Below are 22734 nucleotides of genomic sequence, written 5' to 3'. Positions count from 1 at the left end.
AGATTTCCTGGAACACACACAAAAAGCACTTCCAGGAAGTTGCTAAAGTTTATTTGAAATGATGAAACTAGCCACTAATGTCACAGTGGGTAATTCGAGAGGAGAGAGAGTAACGAGTCGCAGTTGAGAGGAAATTCAAACAAAACTTTACAGACGCGCGCAACCTTTTTAAATACCCCGTGTCACGTGCCCCGATGAGGTCATCACGTCATGACGTCCAGCAGCCGGGTCGCTGGAACTTGTAGTGCTACTACATGCACCCACCCCCCCCCCCCCCTCCATCCCCGAACCAGCTCAGAAAAGTCCAGTTTATTTGTCTTTGGTGGCTGGCCATGCTGTGGAACTGTTGGGTGTGGCAAAGGCTGTTCTAAGTCAATGTGTGCAGGTTTTAACTGGTCCACTGTGAACATTTGAGGTTGTCCCCCAATGTCCAAAACACATGTCTAAGAGCTTCGTAGCACTTTATATGGTCCTTCATAAGCTGTTTGTAAGGGTGATCCTTGAGAGACTGACACTGTTACTGTCATGGAGAGATGAGCCCCTTTTCCTCCCAGTTAATTGTCTGTGCAGTGTACCAGGATAGGAAGCCCTTTGTACCGTTTCCACTGGGCCACCCTTAATTGGGACACTAATTGCTTCTCCATTGATCCCTGGGGATCAACTGGAAGTGGGTGATTTTCTGCTGTCCCTTTTCCACTGGTTTTATCAGCATGCGAGTGTCAGCAAATGGCGGGGATATGAATAGGGGAAGAGGTGTTTAATCCCCAGCAAGAAAATATGTCATTTAATGCTGGCGTTCGGACTTTTGCTCTGGACCAGTCCCAGTAAATTCCCCGTTAATTCCTGGGACAGGATGCCAGTGCAAAACTTACACTGTCACACAGAGACTGATGTTTACTAGTGTGGCATTAGAACAGCTGCATTTTCATTACTTTCCTTAGATATGTTTCCCCCAGTGTTACCCACCCCAAAACCAACCCCAGCATCACCTAACCCAACACCCACCCCAACACCCACTCCGTTCCATCTCTAATGGCTCCCAAAGTTCTGTGGTGAGAACTACTTACTTCATTGTTCATGGAGAAACTTCATTCGTTTGCTAAACAGAAAGAAGGTAGAGGAAAGAGACAGCTTTTCTGGAATATTCCATTTAATTGAGTTGTACAGAGTGCAGGCACTTTGATGAGGTCCAAAACACACATGATATATGTCGAATGGTAATAATTTTATATTCAGTAGGTGTTAGGCTGGGTTCACATTGAGATGATTGTATAGGACAAGACATGCTCCCGGTGCTCTCCATATTTGTGTGGCTGCACCACCAGGTTGACAGCAGGGTCAGTGTGGGGTGGGAGTGAAATCAGTTTAGGGGGGATTAATGTGGAGGGGTCAGTATGTGGGAGCAGGCTCAGTGGGTGGGGGCGGGGTCATTTGGTTGGTACCAGCCAGTGGACGAGGAAGGAGAAACAAGAAATGTTTTGGGAATTCTTTAATTATTTTTGTGAGAAAACTTGAGGAACAATCAAGTTCATCCCCCAGGGAGTGCTGGAGCAATCAATGTTCCCAGGTAGGAGACCGGCTGCATGTTCACCACCTTCCTGCAATGAAGGCCCAGCTTATTTGTGAAGTTCCACTGTGGCATAGTTGCAGTCTGTTGTATGGCCCAGTGCAATCTTTCCAAGTTACCAAAGTTGGACAATGAATGGCCAGCCGCTGTTGGCCATGCTGATGTGTGTCAGAAAGCAAAGAATCATTGTTGATTCAGAAGGAACAACTCATAGTTCTCCAGCTGTGCAGGAGTATGACAACTTGGCTTTGTTTCAACTTCAGCAACACCCACACATGCATAATTTTCAAGAAGCCATCCACAGAGCTTACCACTGTCTCAGCAAAGCTGTCAACTGTCCAGCTATGAATTGTGAGGCTGTGCAGTCAACAAGGAGTGTCTTGAAGAAACAAGGCCAGGCCCTGGCTAGGTAGGTTCAGACCCAATGGCTGTCTGAACATTGTATCAGCATCTCCATTGTCAAAGTGCAGTAACTTTGGCTTGAGTTATGGTTTGGTGCAAACAAGGTTCTAGTAATGGCAGCTCTTCCTCTTCTTGGGCAGGCAGGGTGGACGTTCCCTGTTGAATGGCAGAGTGTTGATGCTGTAGTCTGGCTGAAAGAAAACACAAGAACACTGTCACCTTCCAGAAATCAGATCTCCAACCCCACAGTTGGCCTTTCAGTAATGCAAAGCCAGATACTTGTTGTTTGGGTACATCAGAAAAAGACCACTTTCTCTAGTTAAGTAATGTGGAAATAAATGGGTAACATGGCGACTCTGTTACATTTTTATGCTTCCACCTCTGGTCCCTCGGATTTCCCCATCCCTTTTTAATCTCCCGAGATTCCAGTTATCTGATGCAACCTCCTAGATTTACCCCCTCCAGCAGATTCTCTGGCATATTCCCCTTTGCCTGCTTCTCATTGCTTGATCTTCACTCTGATTCAGGACTTAGATCTGCCCAAGAATGCTACACACAAGCAGAAAATTCTGTTAAATCCAAACCTGGGTATTAGGCTGTGGAGTGAAGACACAATGGGTTTATATCATCTAGTCTCCTCTATTCTCCATTCATTGGATTTAACTCATTGTGAGTTGATTAAATTCAGGACAATACCTTTTGTAGGTGGAAAAACCACTTTTTATATTCGCCTGGCTTGGCACAGGAGACCTTCACGGGTTCCATCATTTCTCCTGTAGATGAGACTTTGTGTGAACAACAAGTCACTTTACATTCATCAAGAACTTTACACAGTAAAGCCTCATTGATAGGTAGCCTCACCAAGATCTAAGGGCATATAATGGCATGGTCTCAGAGGACTGTAAAATCACAAATGGCACACGACTATTCAAGAAGGGAGGGAAGCAGCAGAAAGGAAATTATAGACATCAGTGGTTTGGAAGACATTGGAGTCAATTGTCAAGGAAGAGGTTATGGAGTACTTGGAGGCAGGAGGCATGACAGGATAGATCAAAGCCAGTATGGTTTCCTTAAGGGCTTGACAAACCTATTGGAATTCTTTGAGGAAATGACAAGCAGGTTGGATAATGAAGATGTGTATTTGGATTTTCAAAAGTTATTTGACAAGGTGTCACTTATGAGGCTACTTAACAAGGTAAGAGCCATGGTATTACAGGAAACATACTGGTGTGGGCAGAGCATTGGCTGATTGGCAGGAAGCAGAGAGTTGGAATACAGGGGTCATATTCTGGTTGGCTGCCAGTTACTAGTGGTGTCCACAAGGGTCAGTGTTGGGGCCACTTCTTTTCATGTTTTAATGATTTGGATTATGGAATGAGCGGCTTTGTGACCAAATTTTCAGATGATCTAAAGGTAGGTGGAGGAGGAGGCAGTGTGGAGTAAACATGGAAGTTGCAGAAGGCCTGGAGAATGGGCAGAGAAGTGGCAAATGTTGCAAAGTTCACTTTGGTATAAAAAACAAATAAGCAGACTATTTTTTAAATGGAGATAAAATTGAAAATACCCAGATACAAAGGGTCCTGGGAGTCCTCGAGCAAGATAGCCTGAAGATAAACTCACAGGTTGACTCAGTGTTGAAGAAGGCGAATGCAATGCTGGCGTTCATTTCAAGAGGAATAGAATACAGGAGCAGGGATGTGAAGTTGAGGCTTTATAAGGTACTGGTGAAACCTCACGGAGTATTGTGAGCAATTTCAGAATATAGAACATTACAACACCATACAGGCCCTTCAGTCCATGATGTTGTCCCAACTCAATATATTCCTTAAAAAAGTAACCTTCTACTTTTCTTCCATCCATGTGTCTTTTTAGGAGTCTCTTAAATGCCCCTACCACCACCACCACCACCACCACCCCTGACAAGGCATAAAAATGTACCCCTGATGTCTCCCCTAAACTTTCTTCCCTTCACTTTGTACAAATCTCCTCTGGTGTTTGCTATTCCTGACCTTGGAAACAGGTGCTGGCTGTCCACCCTATCTATGCCTCTCATAATCTTGTAGACCTCTAGCAAGTCTCATTTCATCCTTCTATGCTCCAAAGAGAAAAGTCCCAGCTCTGTTAACCTTGCCTCATAAGACTTGTTTCTCAATCTAGGGAACATCTTGGTAAATCTCTATACCCTCTCCTTAGCTTCCATATCCTTCCTATAATGAGTTGACCAGAACTGAACACAATGCTCCAAGTATGGTCTTACCAAAGATTTGTAGAGTTGCAACATGACCTCTCTACTCCTGAATTCAATCCCCCATTAATGAAGCCCAGCATCCAATAGGCCTTCTTAACTATCCTATCAACCTGCGCGGCAACCTTGAGGGATGTATGGATTTGCATCCCAAGGTCCCTCTGTTCATCCACACTCTTAAGTAACCACCCATTAACCCTTTACTCATCCTTCTGGTTTGGACTTCCAAAATGCATCACCTCACATTCAGATTGAGTTCCATCTGGCACTTTTCTGCCCAACTCTGCATTCTGTCTATGTTCTCTTGTCACCTTCAGCTCCATCTACAACTCCTCCAACCTTTGTATCACCCACAAACTTACTGACCCATTCTTCCGCCTCTTCATCCAGGTCATTTATAAAAATCACAAAGAGTAGGGATCCCAGAACAGATCCTGTGGTACTGCATTACAAACTGACCTCCAGACAGAATACTTTCCTTTTACTACTATCTGCTATCTACATGTAAGCCAATTTTTTATCCACACAACCAAAGTTTCATGGATCCCATGCCTCATAACTTGCTGAACAAGTCTTTCATGGGGAGCCTTGTCAAATGCCTTGGTAAAATCCATCACATCTACCACCCTAACTTCATCAATTTCTTTTGTTAGCTTGTCAAAAAACTCAATTAGGCTTGTGAGACATGACCTTCCTTTCACAAAGCCATGCTGACTATCCTTGAGTAGACTGTACTTCTCCAAATGCTCATAGATCCTATCCTTAAGAATCCTCTATAATAGTTTGCTGCCACTGATGTAAGCCTTACTGGTCTATAATTCTCAGGATTCTTACTATTACCCTTTTATAAACAAAGGGACTACATTTGCCATTTTCCAATACTCTTAGCATAGTAACATAGGAACATAGGAAGTAGGAACAGGAGTAGGCCAAAAATGGCCCATCGGGCCTGCTCCGCCATTCAATATGATCATGGCTGATCTAATTTATGACCTAACTCCACCTACCTGCCTTCTCCCCATATCCCCTAATTCCTCTATCATGTAAAAATTTATCTAACCGAATTTTAAATATGTTTAATGAGGCAGCCTCAACCACTTCCCTGGTTAGAGAATTCCAAACATTTACTACTCTCTGGGAAAAACTATTTTTCCTCATCTCTGTCCTAAATCTACTCCCCCGAATCTTGAAACTGTGTTCTCTCATTTTAGTTTCCCCGGCCAGCTCAAAAAACCTTCCTACATCTATCCTATCCATACCCTTCATAATCCTATATGTTTCTATAAGATCTCTTCTCATTCTTCTGAACTCGAGCGAATACAATCCTAGATGATTTAATCTTTCATCATAAGTCAACCCCTTCATCCCAGGGATCAACCTAGTAAACCTCCTCTGGACCGTCTCCAAAGCCAGTATATCCTTCCTCAAATATGGAGACCAGAACTGGACACAGTACTCCAGGTGCGGTCTCACCAGTATCTTATACAGTTGCGACATTACCTCCCTACTCCTGAATTCAATTCCTCTAGCGATGAAGGCCAACATTCCATTTGCCTTCTTAATAACCTGCTACACCTGCAACCTAACTTTTTGCGATTCATGAACAAGCACTCCCAAGTCCCTTTGCACAACAGCATGCTGTAGTTTTTCACCCTTTAAATAATATTCAGCTCTTTTATTTTTCTTGCCAAAGTGGATAACGTCACACTTACTAACATTGTACTCCATCTGCCAGACCTTTGCCCTCTCATCCAGCTTAACTCTATCCCTCTGCAGACTCTCAACATCCTCATTACAATTTGCTCTTCCACTCAATTTGATGTCATCCGCAAACTTGGCTACACCACATTTTGTCCCCTCCTCCAAGTCTTCAATGTAAAAGATGAACAGTTGTGGGCCTAACACTGACCCCTGCGACACTCCACTTACCACTCTCTGCTAACCTGAAAAATTCCCATTTATCCCGACTCTCTGCCTCCTGTCAGACAACCAATTTTCAATCCAGGCCAATATACTTCCCCGGACTCCACTTTCCTGTAACTTACTGAGAAGTCTCTTGTGCAGCACCTTATCAAACGCTTTCTGGAAATCCAAATAGCCAACATCAACCTGTTCCCCTCTATCTACCGTACCCATTATATCCTCAAAGAATCCTAACAAGTTTGTCAAACAAGATCTTCCCTTTCTAAAACCATGCTGCGTCTGCCTTTTTTTTTATTTTTTAAAAATTTTTTATTTTTCACACCATAAATCACATTAGCCATGATACACACTTTTTCTTTTTCACACATATACAGTGACTTTTTCTCCCCCCCCCCTCCCAAGCCACCCCCCCACCCCCCCTCCCATCCATTTTAGGTATACAATCTAGGTTACATTAAACCAGTCAGACAATGTTGTCATTCAACAAAAATACACCAGAAATTCTACTGAGTCCATTCTTTTCTTTCCTTCTCCTTCCATCAACTTAGGTAATGATTGTCCCCGGTAGGTTTTCGCTATTGTATTTAATGAAAGGCTCCCATATTTGTTCGAATATTTCAATATTATTTCTTAAACTATATGTAATTTTTTCTAATGGAATACATTTATTCATTTCTATATACCATTGTTGTATTTTCAGATTATCTTCCAATTTCCAGGTTGACATAATACATTTTTTTGCTACGGCTAGAGCTTTCTTAACAAATCTTTTTTGTGCATCCTCCAAATCAATTCCAAATTCTTTGTTTTTTATGTTACTTAGGAGAAAGATCTCTGGATTCTTTGGTATATTGTTTTCTGTTATTTTATTTAATATCTGATTGAGATCTTCCCAAAATTTTTCTACTTTCTCACATGTCCAGATTGCATGAATTGTTGTTCCCATTTCTTTTTTACATCGAAAACATCTATCAGATACTGTTGGGTCCCATTTATTTAACTTTTGCGGTGTAATGTATAGTCTGTGTAACCAGTTATATTGTATCATACGTAGCCTCGTATTTATTGTATTTCTCATCGTTCCAGAACATAATTTCTCCCATGTTTCCTTTTTTATCTTTATATTTAAATCTTGTTCCCATTTTTGTTTAGTTTTACCATTTGTTTCCTCATTCTCCTTTTCTTGCAGTTTAATATACATATTTGTTATAAATCTTTTGATTAACATTGTATCTGTAATCACATATTCAAGGTTACTTCCCTCTGGCAAACTCAAACTGCTTCCTAATTTATCCTTCAAGTAGGATCTCAATTGGTAATATGCCAGCGCTGTATCTCCAGTTATATTGTACTTATCTCTCATTTGTTCAAAGGATAAGAATCTACTTCCTGAAAAACAATTTTCTATTCTTTTAATCCCTTTTTTTCCCCATTCTCTAAAGGAAAGGTTATCTATTGTAAAAGGGAGTAACTTATTTTGCGTCAATATTAGTTTTGGTAATTGATAATTTGTTTTATTTCTTTCTACATGAATCTTCTTCCAAATATTGAGGAGATGATGTAATACTGGAGAAGTTCTATGTTGTACCAATTTTTCATCCCATTTATATAATATGTGTTCAGGTATCTTTTCCCCTATTTTATCTAATTCTAATCTCGTCCAATCTGGCTTTTCCCTTGTTTGATAAAAATCTGATAGGTATCTTAATTGTGCGGCTCTATAATAATTTTTGAAGTTTGGCAATTGTAAGCCTCCTTGTTTATACCATTCTGTTAATTTATCTAGTGCTATCCTCGGTTTCCCCCCTCTCCATAAAAATTTCCTTATTATTTTCTTTAACTCTTTGAAGAATTTTTCTGTCAGTTCTATTGGCAATGCCTGAAATAAGTATAATATCCTTGGAAAAATGTTCATTTTAATACAGTTTATCCTTCCTATTAGTGTTAGTGGTAAATCTTTCCAATGCTCTAAATTGTCCTGTAATTTTTTCATTAGTGGATAATAATTGAGTTTATATAATTGGCCGAGATTTTTGTTTATTTGTACACCTAGGTATCTTATTGCCTGCATTTGCCATCTAAATGGAGATTCCTTCTTAAATTTTGAGAAATCCGCATTATTCATAGGCATTGCTTCACTTTTATTTACGTTTATCTTGTAACCCGACACTTCTCCATATTCCTTCAATTTCTTATATAATTCTTTTATTGATAGTTCTGGTTCTGTTAAGTACACTATCACATCATCCGCAAATAGACTGATTTTATATTCCTTGTCTTTTATTTTTATTCCTTTTATATTATTATCTATTCTTATCAATTCTGCTAGTGGTTCTATAGCTAACGCAAACAATAAAGGTGATAGTGGGCATCCCTGCCGCGTTGACCTGCTTAAGTTAAATTGCTTTGATACATGTCCATTTACTGTCACTTTCGCTAATGGTCCCTTATATAATGCTTTAATCCAATTAATATACTTCTCCAGTAAACTGAATTTTTGCAATACTTTGAACAAATAATTCCATTCTACTCTGTCGAAGGCCTTCTCTGCGTCTAAAGCAACTGCTACTGCAGGTGCTTTATTTCCTTCTACTGCATGAATTAAGTTAATAAATTTACAAATATTGTCTGTTGTGCATCTTTTTTTGATAAATCCAGTTTGGTCTAAATTTACCATTTTTGGTACCTGCTCTGCTAATCTGTTTGCTAATAGTTTAGCTATTATCTTATAATCTGTGTTTAGTAAAGATATTGTTCTATATGACGCTGGTGAGAGTGGATCTTTCCCTTGTTTTAGTATTACTGTAATTATTGCTGTTTTACATGAATCTGGTAAGTTTTGTGTTTCATCAATCTGGTTGATTACATCTAGGAGGGGCGGAATTAATAAGTCTTTAAATGTTTTGTAGAATTCTATTGGAAATCCATCCTCTCCTGGTGTCTTATTATTTGGTAATTTTTTTATTATCTCTTGTATTTCTACTGTTCCAAATGGTTCTGTTAATTTATTTTGTTCCTCTATTTGTAGTTTTGGTAGTTCAATTTTAGTCAAAAATTCATCTATTTTCCCTTCTTTCCCTTCGTTTTCAGTTCGATATAATTGTTCATAGAATTCTCTAAAGGTTTCCTTAATTTCTTTTGGATTATATGTAATTTGTTTGTCTTTTTTCCTTGATGCCAATACCATTTTCTTAGCTTGTTCTGTCTTAAGCTGCCATGCTAGGATTTTGTGCGTTTTTTCACCCAGTTCATAATATTTCTGTTTTGTCTTCATTATATTCTTCTCTACCTTATATGTTTGTAATGTTTCATATTTTATTTTTTTATCCGCCAATTCTCTTCTTTTACTTGTATCTTCCTTCATTGCTAATTTTTTTTCTATATTTACTATTTCCCTTTCCAACTGCTCTGTTTCCTGATTATAGTCCTTCTTCATCTTGGTTACATAACTTATTATTTGCCCTCTAATGAATGCTTTCATTGCATCCCATAGTATAAACTTATCTTCCACTGATTCCGTATTTATTTCAAAATACATTTTTAATTGTTTTTCAATAAGTTCTCTAAAATCCTGCCTTTTAAGTAGCATGGGGTTTAATCTCCATCTATACATTCTTGGAGGGATGTCCTCTAGCTTTACTGTCAATATTAAGGGTGAATGGTCCGATAGTATTCTAGCTTTATATTCTGTTTTTCTTACTCTATCTTGCATACTAGCTGATAACAAAAATAGGTCTATTCTTGAGTATGTTTTATGTCTAGCCGAGTAATATGAATATTCCTTTTCTTTTGGGTTTTGTTTCCTCCATATATCCAAAAGTTGCATTTTTTGCATTGATTTAATTATAAATTTGGTTACTTTGTTCTTTCTGTTAATTTTTTTCCCAGTTTTATCCATATTTGAATCCAAATTCAGGTTGAAATCCCCTCCTATTAGTATGTTCCCTTGCGTATTAGCTACCTTCAAAAAGATATCTTGCATAAACTTTTGATCTTCTTCGTTAGGTGAATATACATTGAGTAGATTCCAAAACTCCGAATATATCTGACATTTTATCATTACATATCTCCCTGCTGGATCTATTATTTCCTCTTCTATTTTAAATAGCACATTTTTACTAATTAATATAGCCACTCCTCTTGCTTTTGAATTATACGATGCTGCTGTTACATGTCCTACCCAATCTCTCTTTAATTTCTTGTGCTCCAATTCAGTTAGGTGTGTTTCTTGGACAAATGCTATATCAATTTTTTCTTTTTTCAGTAAATTTAGCAGTTTCTTCCTTTTAATTTGGTTATGTATTCCATTAATATTTAAAGTCATATAGTTCAACGTAGCCATTTTATACTTTGTTTATCTTCCCTTTCCGTTTTTCCATCATTACCTTTCCTCCTTTTCCATTTCTTTTTTCTTATTTTAAACCCTTTATAAGACAACATTCCTAAAACATCAAACATTTTCCTTATTCTTCTATTTATAACTTCTTTAGCCCCAATCTCCCCTTCCCCTCCTGAGTTGTCCTTTATCCCTTGTCAGACAACCACATCTCCCCTCTCCATTTGGGTTTGCGAATTCAGTCGCAAGCGTCAACTGATTTTGCAGTGACCGCAACTCCCCCCCACCCAGCCCCCCCCAGTAAAGATTTCACTTTTCATATGTCACAAAGGTCACTCTTTTAATTCCCTCCTTATTCTCTCTATTCCATTACCTTCCCTTATTAATTCTTGTCTATACTATCTATATTTTCCTCTAAATACAGATACATTCACGTATGCACATTATACCTATACACTCTTATACCTCTTTACCCACATACATATCAATCGTGATTATTTTTACTCTCATTACACGTCTTCATCCCTCAGTCTATTTTGTAATTGTTCTGCAAATTTTCGTGCTTCTTCTGGATCCGAGAATAGTCTGTTTTGTTGTCCTGGAATAAATATTTTCAATACCGCTGGATGCTTTAGTATAAATTTATACCCTTTCTTCCATAAAATCGCCTTTGCTGTATTGAACTCCTTTCTCTTCTTTAGGAGTTCAAAACTTATATCTGGATAAATGAAGATTTTTTGCCCTTTATACTCCAGTGGCTTGTTGCCCTCTCTTACTTTTTCCATTGTCTTCTCCAGTACCTTTTCTCTTGTAGTATATCTTAGGAATTTTACTAAAATAGATCTTGGTTTTTGTTGTGGTTGTGGTTTAAAGGCCAATGCTCTATGTGCCCTTTCTATTTCCATTTCTTGCTGTAGTTCTGGACATCCTAGGATCCTAGGGATCCAATCTTTTATAAACTCTCGCATATTCTTGCCTTCTTCATCTTCCTTAAGGCCCACTATCTTTATGTTATTTCTTCTGTTATAATTTTCCATTATATCTATTTTCTGAGCTAACAGTTCTTGTGTCTCTATAGCTTTTTTATTAGATTCCTCTAATTTCTTTTTTAAGTCCTCTACCTCCATTTCTGCTGCTACTGCCCGCTCTTCCATCTTGTCCATTTTCTTTCCCATTTCTGTTAAGGTCATATCTATTTTATTCATTTTCTCTTCTGTGTTGTTTATTCTTCTTCTTAAATCATTAAATTCCTGTGTTTGCCATTCTTTAAATGACTCCATGTATTCTTTAATAAGAGAAAGTAAATCCTTTATCTTGCCTTTCCCTTCTTCTTCTATTTCACTGTACTCTTCCTCTTCCTCTGGGTTGGCCATCTGTTGTTTCTTTGTTGCCCTTTTCTTCTCTTCTTTCTTGTTTCCATTGTCTTCTGTGTTCTCTTCTTGCTGCAGGTGTTCTGCAGCTGTCGTTGCCGGCTCTGGAGATCGACTCCCCAGCTGGTCACCCCTCCCGTCGGTGTGTTTTTTTTCATGCGCGGTTGCACACTTTTACTCGGCTCAGCGAGCCATTTTTGTAGTCCAATTTCTACCGACCTGAGGGAGCAGGTTTCTCTCTCCACCGCGGGCCTCTTCGAACAGGTAAGGCCTTCTCTTTCTTCCTCCGTTGTCTTCTCTTCCTCTCTTCTTACCGTTGATTTCGATTTTTCTTTTTTTGTCGCCATCTTCTTTCCACCTTTATACCCACTTTTCTTTAACTTTTATTTCTGTGCCTTTGTGTTTTCCTTTGTTTTTTTCCGACTTTTCTGGAGAGGGCTGGAGTTCACCGTCCGGCCACTACTCCATCACGTGACTCCTCCTGCGTCTGCCTGATTGAACCCTTACATTCCAAAAGTTTCACTATTTCATCATTAATGACGGCTTCAAGCATTTTTCCAACCACAGACGTCAAGCTAATTGGCCGATAATTTCCAGTCTTCTGCCTACATCCCTTCTTAAAAAGTGGCATGACATTTGCTGTCTTCCAGTCTGCCGGGACCTGCCCAGAATCCAAGGAATTTTGGTATATGACCATCAACTACAACTACAACTTCTGCCATTTCCTTCAGAACCCTTGGATGCATATCATCAGGACCAGGTGATTTGTCTGGCTTTAGTCCCATTAGTTTCTCCATCACTACTTCCTTTGTAACAACTATTTTATCAAGGCCGTCCCCAACATTCGCATCCTTAACTCCGCACTTGGGCACGCTGGACATGTCTTCCACCGTGAAGACTGACACAAAATATTTGTTTAATGCCTCGGCCATTTCCTCATTTTTTGCTACCAGTTTTCCTTTCTCATCCTCCAAGGGTCCTATGTTAACTCTGGCCACCCTCTTCCGTTTTATATATTTATAAAATTTTTTGCTTTCTGTTTTTATATTTTGTGCCAATTTACTTTCATAATCCTTTTTCCCATTTCTTATTACACGCTTTGTAACCCCTTGTTGTCTCTTAAAGTTTTCCCAATCTTCCAGTTTCCCACTGCTTTTTGCAGCTTTGTACACCTGTGCCTTCAATTTTATACTCTCCTTTATTTCCTTTGTTAACCACGGTTGATTTTTCCCTCCCTTGCTGCCCTTTTTCCTGACCGGAATATATTTTTGTTGAGCATTACAAAATATTTCTTTGAAAATCTTCCACTGTTCCTCAACTGTTTCATCAATTAGCCTGTGCTCCCAGTCCACTCTGCACCTCCCCTGTGGCCAAAGAGGACTCAAAGAACATAGCTACTGCGCCAGCTATCTCTTCCCTCACTTTCCACAGTAACGTGGGGTATATCGCATCTGGCTCTGAGGACTTATTGATCTTAATGTTTTTAAAAAGATCCAACACTTGCTCTTCCTTAATCTCCACATTGTCCAGCACACAGGCCTATTCTATTCCAGCCTCACCCTGATCTAACTCCTTTTCTCTGGTGAACATTGAAGCAAAGTATTCATTTAGGACCTCCTAAACTCCTCTGCCTCCAGGCAGATGTTGCCTCCTTTATCCTTCAGTGGCCCCACCTTCATTCACATCATCCTTCTGTTCTTCACATATGCATTCATTAAGGTTCTCCTTAATTCTTCATGCCAAGGCCTTCTCATGCCCACATCAAGCTGTCCTAAGTCCTTTCTTAAGCTTCTCATACTTCTCATGAGCCCTTCCTGTTTCCTATATTTAATATATGTTTCCTTCTTCCTCTTGACTAGATGCCTCACCTGTTTCGTCAACCACGGTTGGCTACTTTAAATAAAATATTTTTAAAAAACCATGGTTCGCTTTTCCTACCGTCTTTTTCTTGTCCCAGTTGGACAAAACTATCCCGAACCCAGCATAAGTGGTCCACAAGTGGTTCCTCCACATTACTTCTGTGCTTTCACATTTGAACACCTGTTTCCATTGTACTCTCACTAGTTCTTGCCTCATCCCATTGTGATTAGCCCTTCCCCAGTTAAACACTTTCCCATTTTGTCTGCTTTTATCCTTTTCCATAGCAATACTAAAGCTCAGGGAGTTGTGCTCTCACCAAAATGCTCCCTCATTGAGAGGTTGCCACCTGATCAGGTTCATTAGGCTCCTCATTTAAGAAAGGATATGCTGACATTGGAGAGGGTTCAGAGGAGGTTCACAAGGATGATTCCTGGGATGAAATGGTTATATGAGGAGTATTTGACAGCTCTTGCCCTTACTCATTGGAATGTAGGAGAATGAAGAGGGAATCTCATTCAAATGTTGAAAGGCATGGATAGTCTAGATGTAGAAAGGTTGTTTCCCAAGGTGGGAGAATCTAGAAGAGGGCACAACTTCAGAATTGAAGGGTGTCGACTTAGAACAAAGATGTGGAGGAATTTCAGCCAGAAGGTGGTAAATCTGTGGAATCTGTTGCCACAGGCAGTTGTAGAGGCCAGTTCATTGGGTGTATTTAAAGGAGAGATTGATAGGTTGTTGATTAGCCAGGGCATTAAAGGTTATGGGGGGAATGCTGGGCAGTGGGCTGAGTGGGGAAATGGGTCAGCTCATGATTAAATGGTGGGGCAGACTCAATGGGGTGAATGTCCAATTTCTGCTCCTAACTTATGGTCTCCTAAGAAGAGGCAGAGAGGTTTCAAAATCTCCAAGGTAGAGGGCCCAAGAAGCCAGAAACAGGGAAGCACAGGACTTGTCAAGTTACAGGACATTTTAAAATCGATAATATGACATGTTTGGATGGGTTATCACTCGATTGAAAGCAGGATTAATCAGAGACAACACTTTAACCTGCAAGATAGGAGGGTCTCAATCAAAATATAGGCCATTCGCCTACCTCTGCAGATGCTGCCTGACCTGCTGAGTTCTTCCTGCAAGTACTCAATTACAAAGCTTCATCAGATTCGATGCTTTCATAAGGTCCAATCGCACTAACGTTCAGTGGAAGTGGAGTTCCATATAGCACACCACACCATTGGGTCTGCTTTAATTTACCTGTAATTTCAAACTCAAGGTGCCCAACACGCGCTGATCTTTCCAAAGCTCTGATGCTTTGAGTAGGCAGTCTTCCCTGTGTGGAACAGAACAAATCCCCATTGCAGCATGCTGTTACCAATTTACTAACCTTGATGCTGTGGAAAAGTACGATTTAAAAACATATTTAAGTGGAAAGTAGACAATTTTGCACTTCAAAGAAATCCAAGACTGAACCAAGACAAAGAGACCTGGAGTTGAGGTCTTGCCACTAAATTTCATTTTTAAAGTAAATGTGTCACGGATACCTTAATATTCACCTTCCCTTTCACTAGTCACCTTCTTGCTGGGCTAGTCACAGTAGCACAGGTTTCCTTCCAGCTTTTTGCAAGCTGTATGGAGCCTGATGAGTGATGGTGTACCCAGTTCCACCCTTGCCTGATGTTCACACACCTGTTTCCCAACAGAAGACGCTGGACATTGATCCGAAGCCACAGAGGGCTGACAGAACTCAGCGAAGGTGGGACTGCAATGACAGAGTGTGGAGAGAGTGCAGGCACTGGGTGTGGCCGCAGAGATCCAGCGCTGCAGGTTGGTACCGAAAGGCTTTGCTGGGGTGTTTGTGTGATTCATAGGGTTGAGGATATTAACATCCAGCTCAGAATGGCTGAAGATGACAGATAGTTCATGCATTCTGAATCTGGTATTGCAAGTGTCAATTGGTGGGGAATATAGGAAAGGGAATCTCTGTTTTTGTTTTGAGGATTTTAATTGTATTTCCATTTACATTAATACACCTACTACATTAAACTTTGATTAAACTCCATGTTCAGTGCTGATGGATGGTTCATAATTGCACCTTTGTTCAAAGTCTAGGCTGGTGGAAATGACTGACTTACTTCATACTGAACAGTTGTTTTCTGATCGTCAGTGGAAAGTATAACAAGATCATCAGGAAATAAAACCATGATCCTCTCTTCAAACCTCTGAATGAGATAAACACAAGAGAAAGGGATTCAGTGAACAGTCTCGGCATCTTTTATACAACACAGTCGGTTCAGTGCCTTTGTTCTGGCACTGGGCATTTAGCTGCTCTGGACACTGGCTGGCCCCAGCCCAGGTAGTTCTGGCAGGGATCATGGATCAAGTGCAAGCAGCAGAGTTTTAGATTAATTTGGGCATCATGTTTGGCACAGACAGGTGTGCTGAAGAGCCTATTCTGATGGTTGCAGTGTGGACAGAAGTCACTGAAAGCCAAGAATCAGAGGAAATGATGATGAAGAGTAGAGAGCAATGAGGAAGAAATCATTGTCGGACAGGTTGAGAAAGCCTGCAGGTGTGGACGAGCAGTCGCACCGCATGGACATTGAGAATGGGTCCCCTGGGTGGTTTTCAGGGTGGAGGGAACTAATTGAAGTTTTTCTCATATTATGAATGGATTGGAGGCTAAAACTTTCCTTCAGGGAAGGAATCAGCAAACACAGTTCCCAATGAGCAACAGCACATCCTCTGCCCTGGCTGAGAGCTTGAACCTCTGTCTTTGTACATAAAAGTCTCCAAAACCACTGGAAGAATGTGAACTAATGATGCTCTTGGGGTGTGCTCAGCAGCGGCACTGCACGGTCATAGGATCAGAGATCTGTTGGTTTGTCAATAACAATGAACAACAAAGCTTTTGCTTCCTGAACACATTTGGGTATATTTTATGGATTTTTGGCTGCTGACCACGAAAATCACCTAAAACATTTCCTACCGTGTACTGCTTTTTAGATGCAACCTATTTTTGTGATTTCCTGTCATTTTTTAAGTCTACTTCAAGCTACAAAATCACAAAGTGCAAAAATTACATTGAAAATTCATTTTCTGCATTCGCATTTGACCTTCTTCCCTGCTGATCTCGGTGCAGTCAGCGATGAACAGGGTGAAAGGTTTCACCAGGACATTACAACCATGGAAAAGCAACTGGAACCCTTCAATGCTGGCCGACTATTGTTGGACACTGACACGAGAAGTATCAGATGCTGAGCACAAACGAAAATCAGCGGCAAAACATTTTTAGGTTAGTTGAACTAATACCATGTGTCAACATCATTATGCGATTAAATATGTTAAATTCAATAAAAGTTCATTTAATGTTTCTCCAACTTCCTACATGATACAGCAAATTATCTTTGTGTTCAGTTTGAAGTTGTCCATCATGATCCCCAATTTTATTTCAGGAAGCAAACCTTTTGAAAAAAATTGTTGTCCAATGTAATCACAGCACTGTAATGTTTCAATTCAATAAAAGTGTTCAGAGAATGTTGTGGAAATATCCCAACTGAATCAGAAACAGCAAAAGCAGGTCAGCAATGCATGCATTGCGGCAGCTGCATGAGGTCCAGTAAGTGACTGACAGAAGAATGATAATTATTCTTTCAATGCTGCACCAATGATTCATAATTAGTCATAGCCAATTGCAGTTTAGGCTGTGCTGACTTGCTGCACTCTTCCTGCTGTTTAAGTCTCATAGATGGTTGAGTTTGAATGGTATAATGAAACAATAGATCCGACCTGGCTGTGTGCAAAGCGGATCTGCACGATGGACAGATACACGATGTTTCCCAGGTGCTGGATGGGAGTCCCTTCCCAACCCTGAATGGGATTCTGCAGCAGATATTTCTCCAGCTCTTGCCTTTTCCAAGTTTCGTCACAAGGAATCTTGAGTTAAACCAACAGGCAAGAAGAATGAATTAAGACGAGTCTCCTTTTCCTGGTTTTAAGATCATATAGGAGCAGAAATAGGCTATTCAGTCCATCAAATCTGCCCCACCTTTCAACCATGAGCTGATCTATTTCCCCACTCAGCCTCACTCCCCAGCCTTCACCCCATAACTTCTGATGCCCATGCTAATCAAGAACCTATCAATCTCTGCCTAAATACACACAATGACTTGGCCTCCACAACTACCTGTGGCAACAAATCCCACAGATTCACCACCCTCTGGTTAAAGAAATTTCTCCATATCTTTGTTCTAAGTGGACACCCTTCGATCCGGAGGGTGTGCCCTCTTGTCCCAAACTCTCTCACCATGGGAAGCAACCTTTCTACATCTACTCTGTCCATGCCTTTCAACATACAAATGTTTCAATGAGATTCCCGTCATCCTCCTAAATTCCAGTGAGTATAGACCAAGTTGTCAAAAGCTCCTCTTACGATAACCCTTTCATTCCCAGAGTCATCCTTGTGTATCTCCTCTGAAACTTCTCTGACGTCAGCTCATCCTTTCTTGATAGTGGAGGTGAAAACTGCTCACAATTCTTCATGAGGTCTCACCAGTGCCTTATAAAGCCTCATCATCACATACCTGTTTGTATATTCTATTCCTATTGAAATGAATGCCAGCATTGCAACACAAATCCAGAACCACAACACAATCTTTCTCAAACATGATCTATTACATTCAGAAACCATTTCCCCCTGTCCACCCCTCTCCCTTCCCCCCAAGACCCTAATACCACAAGGAAAAGATTATGTAAATTAAACAAACTAAAGAACCAAAAATCTATAGAGTCACCGACCTTTAAAGGAACCAAATATAAACCCAGAGTAACAAAAAGTAAAATGAAAAAGACACGAAACAAGAGCACGTCTTCTGCGCCCTGACCCACTTCATTTATGGATTTTTACCTTTTTTCTAATCTGTGTACCCATATACTGCAGGTGAGGCTGTCACAATCAAATGAACATGTCATGTTTTCTCCTTAAATTGTATGTGATTTTCTCCAGGTGTAGTGTTGGGAGTCGGACTTCCAAGTGAATGCTATACATTTCCTGGCTACTGCTGAGGTGACCTTCACAAACTGAACATTTGTTTGAATCTTTCCCTTTCTCCATTGTCAAGTTACAAATCCAGCTATAATTTTGGAAGTACACAAATGCAAATCTCTCCCTCGTGGTTTTGGATATTCCATTTCTTTCCCTATTCTTCCTGAATCTTCAAATGACCATGAGGTAACACTGAACAGCAGCGACATCCCCGTTCTGCTGGTCTTCAGATGATGCCCCTTCTCTGGGAGCACAGACCCAAATGCTGACAACCACCCAACCCCAGATAGTGATTTGTCTCTGAAGTTATCCAATTAAATTTCTCAGTTCTTGGGGCTTGCCAATGTTGGTGACTGATAGGGTCCAATCAGACAACCCATTGCTTACCAGCATAGCCAGCTTCTGTTGTATCTGAGGTCTATATAGGGAGGCCTTCTTAACTCTCCTTGGCAAATGAGACATCCAAATTCTGAACTCTTCTTCATTTGAACACACAATTATCCTGGATTCAAACATTGACCCTGTGACAAAGATAAGAACGGGTGAAAATTTATTCCCTAGTGGAGCTGCATCTAAGCCATGTTTGAATAAATTTTTCTCTTGGAAAGGTTTACAATGGAAGAATCACTGGATCAGAAACTTGAGTGTTTCTTGTGAAGTGTTTGATTGCTTCAAACTGGAATTTTATTGGAAACCTGCCGACAGCTCCCTTACACCCTCTCGGTCTTTGGTTTGGAGTTCCTGTCTATATGATGCACCCTCAGAGCTGAGCAGATGCCTTGAATAGCAGGAGTGGGTGTCTGATGGGACGTTCACCTGCCTCTGTGAATACAAGACTCAGAGGCAGGGACACACTCACTTTTTAAAAATATTTCATTTTGTTTTTTTTTCAAAAATTGTACATTAACATTTTAAATATACAATATATTAAACTTTTTCTCACAAACACGACAAACAAAAACAACGCAGTCCCTACCTCCCCTTCCATATGTAGAGAGCCGTTCACCGTCAGAGCTTACATAGTTACTTTTAATACCTTTTTTGTACCTTTTTATTACTGTGTATGGGCCCCTATGCAGTCCAGGTTTGGCTGCCAGACCTTTACAAAAGTGTCATATTTATTCTTTAAGTTATATGTGATTTTTTTCCATAGGTAGACGGCTGTTCGTTTCCACAATTCATTGTGCTATAAGTAGAGGGGAGTCAGACTTCCAAGTGACCGTGATCCATGTTTTTGAATTTTTATAAATAGGATTTGATATTTAGTCAATTTCTTGCTTATTTCCATTAAATTACTTCATTGATAGTACATTTTTGTTACAAATCTGGGTGTATTACCCATCCAAACCATCCATTAAGTTTCACTAATGTCAGGTCGGGTCAATGTTGGTCCCCATCATTATCTTAAAAATGATCTAAGTTGGAGAAAACAGAAGAAAGTCCCATTGGCCACTCGTATTTGTGTTTTAATTGTTCAAAGGACAAGAGTTCATAAGAGTTCCTTCGGTGTAACAGTCCTTAATATATCTTATACCTTTTTCATACCACAAATTTAATATTCTATTGCCTATAACATATTTTTACACAATAGTGCTTTTATTGATATCCCTACTTTTTTTCTGATACAATTATTAATTTCTTGCTATGTTCTAATCATTTGTATTCGAATGGGGTTATTCATTTTTTTCTTTAGTGATTTGAAACTCCATTTATAGATAAAGTCCTTTGCTTCCCCTCCTCCATTGAGTATATTCCCATTTTAACCCAAAATGGGAGGTTGTCAATGGATAAGGCGGAGGACAAACTAGCGAGAAATCTAGCCTCTGCAGCTAGGTAATATTTTTTGAAATCTGAAGTCATCCCAGCCCATAGTCCCATGTCAGTTTTTCCAATGCAATTCTTGGTACCTTATTATTCCATAGGAACTGTCTAACATGGTTGTTTAGTAGCTTAAATAAGTTTTTAGATAATGGAATAGACAGCGATTGAAAAGGGTACTGCAGTCTTGGCATCACTTTCATTTTGATGCAGTTAACCCTTCCCACCAAAGTAATCAGTCAGTCCCTCCCTTTCTGTAGGTCTCTTTCTATCTTCCCAAGAAGAGGAACATAATTTAGTTTGTACAGATTTTGCAAGTTAGAGTCAGTTGCTATTCCAAGATATTTTAATTCCATCCATCTTCCTTTTTGGTATCTTTCATATTCAAAATTTGTTAATGGATTATCTCACTTTTATCCATATTTTTTGTGTAGCCTTATTTTTCTAGTCTTGTAATTTTTCCAAAGATTTAGCTGGTTCTGATAGGTACAATAACACATCATCAGTGAATAGACTGATTTTGTGTTCTTCTTGCCTGACTTTGAAGCCCTTTATTTCTGGATCGGCTCTTATTATCTCCACCATGGTAGGGAGCCCAGGGCCTTTTTGATTTCTTCCCTTGTGAAGGGAGTATCTAATTCTATCTTTTCTCTCTCTTCCAGACTTGGAAGTTCGACAGTCAGCAAAAGTTCTTCCATTTCATTCTCATCTCCTAGTAATTCTGATTTGTTTAGTTTTGTGTAATATTGTCTAAAGTGTTGTTAATTTCTTTTTGCTTATATACTAGAGTGTCTGTTTCTGTTTCTATAGCATTGATCATTCTTGATGACTCCTCTGTTTTAATCTGCCAAGCTGAAACTTTGTGCGCCCGTTCATCCAACTCATAGTATTGTTGTTTAGTTTTTAATATAGCTTTTTCTATCCTATATGTTTATATTATATTATATCTTATCTTTTTATTCTCCAGTAATCTGTATTCTTCTTGTAGTCCTGTTCTTTGATTTTTTTTCTTATTAATATCCTTCTCCAAACTGTTTATTTCTGTTGTATGCTCCCTCTTAAGATTCTTTGCATAGGATATAATTTGTACCCTTAAATTTGCTTTAAGTATGTCCCGTATCTGAAAACTTTTATTAGTAGACGGCAGATTTGTTTCACAAAATATCTTGTAGATCTATTTCTTTTAAGCACTGTAGTGTATTGAGACACCATCTGTGTACATTCTCTTGCTTTTCCATTATTGCAGTTGTTAATATTAATGGAGAATGGTCTGATCAAAGCCTTGTTAGATATTCTGTTTTTATCTCTCTACTTTTTAACTGGGTGGACATTAAAAATAAGTCAATCCTTGTATGTGAGCCATGCACCCTTAAGTAAAAAGAGTAGTCTCTCTCTCTCTGGGATTTAATTGCCTCCATACATCGATAAGATTTAGATCTTTCATATATGAAATTGTGTTTTTTTTTTTGGTGCTTTCGCCCTTGTTATTGTTCTTGCCGATTTATCTAGTATTGGGTCAAAGCAGAAATTAATGTCTCCTCCAACTAATACATTTTGTCTTCCTTTTGCTGCTTTTAAGAAGATGTCCTTCATAAAGACTTCATCATCATAATTCGGGGCATGAATCACTTCCTGTAGAGCTCATCAAAAGAATCAAAGACTTGTTGATCCAAACCAAGGCTTTTATTAGCAAAAGACAGGAGCTCTTCACAGATGGCCGACCAGTCCGGAATGATCCGACCTGGCTAGGGACACAACCCTTTAAGGCCCAGACAATAGGCGTGGCTTAGCTCTTAGCCAATCGCTGTAAGCACAGTCTAGATACAGTAACTATATACACTATGTACATTGGTGATAGATCTGTACTAGCACACTACCCCTCTTGCCTTTGAACCAAAGGAAAATGATATTATTTGTCCCACCCATCCTCTTTTTAATTTATCATGTTTCAATTTGGTAAGATGTGTTTCTTGCAAAAAGATTATATCTAGTTTTAATTTCTTTAAGTATGCCAAGAGCCTCTTCCTCTTCACTGTTCTGTTTATTCTATTAATATTAAGACTAATAAACTTTAGTGTTTTATCCACACCATTTTTCATACAGATATTGTATAAGAATAAAATCTTCCCAATTTTCTAAATACTGTCATAACATTTCCCTATTAAAAGATATTTC

The 22734-nt window shown here is 39.4% G+C and overlaps 1 protein-coding gene across 3 annotated transcripts in view; it reads right to left on the bottom strand.

Moving 5' to 3' along the window:
• Positions 1 to 1132: 1132 nt before the first annotated feature.
• The window catches only part of LOC138754259 (probable pleckstrin homology domain-containing family N member 1), a 45361-nt gene continuing 23759 nt past the window's right edge, over positions 1133 to 22734 (bottom strand). For all 3 annotated transcript variants that reach the window (XM_069918205.1, XM_069918206.1, XM_069918207.1), the window contains 6 exons: positions 19129 to 19262; positions 17487 to 17633; positions 15833 to 15919; positions 14955 to 15030; positions 2666 to 2742; positions 1133 to 2160 (listed from right to left, as the gene is read on the bottom strand). In XM_069918205.1, the coding sequence (XP_069774306.1) occupies positions 2077 to 2160; positions 2666 to 2742; positions 14955 to 15030; positions 15833 to 15919; positions 17487 to 17633; positions 19129 to 19262 (605 nt within the window). In that variant the 3' untranslated portion in view covers positions 1133 to 2076. The remainder of the gene's footprint in view (positions 2161 to 2665; positions 2743 to 14954; positions 15031 to 15832; positions 15920 to 17486; positions 17634 to 19128; positions 19263 to 22734) is intronic.

The sequence above is a fragment of the Narcine bancroftii genome, chromosome 2, assembly GCF_036971445.1.
Source record: "Narcine bancroftii isolate sNarBan1 chromosome 2, sNarBan1.hap1, whole genome shotgun sequence".
Lineage (NCBI taxonomy): Eukaryota > Metazoa > Chordata > Chondrichthyes > Torpediniformes > Narcinidae > Narcine > Narcine bancroftii.
Note: the sequence above shows the minus strand (reverse complement) of the source record. Positions and strands in the feature narration are given on the sequence as shown.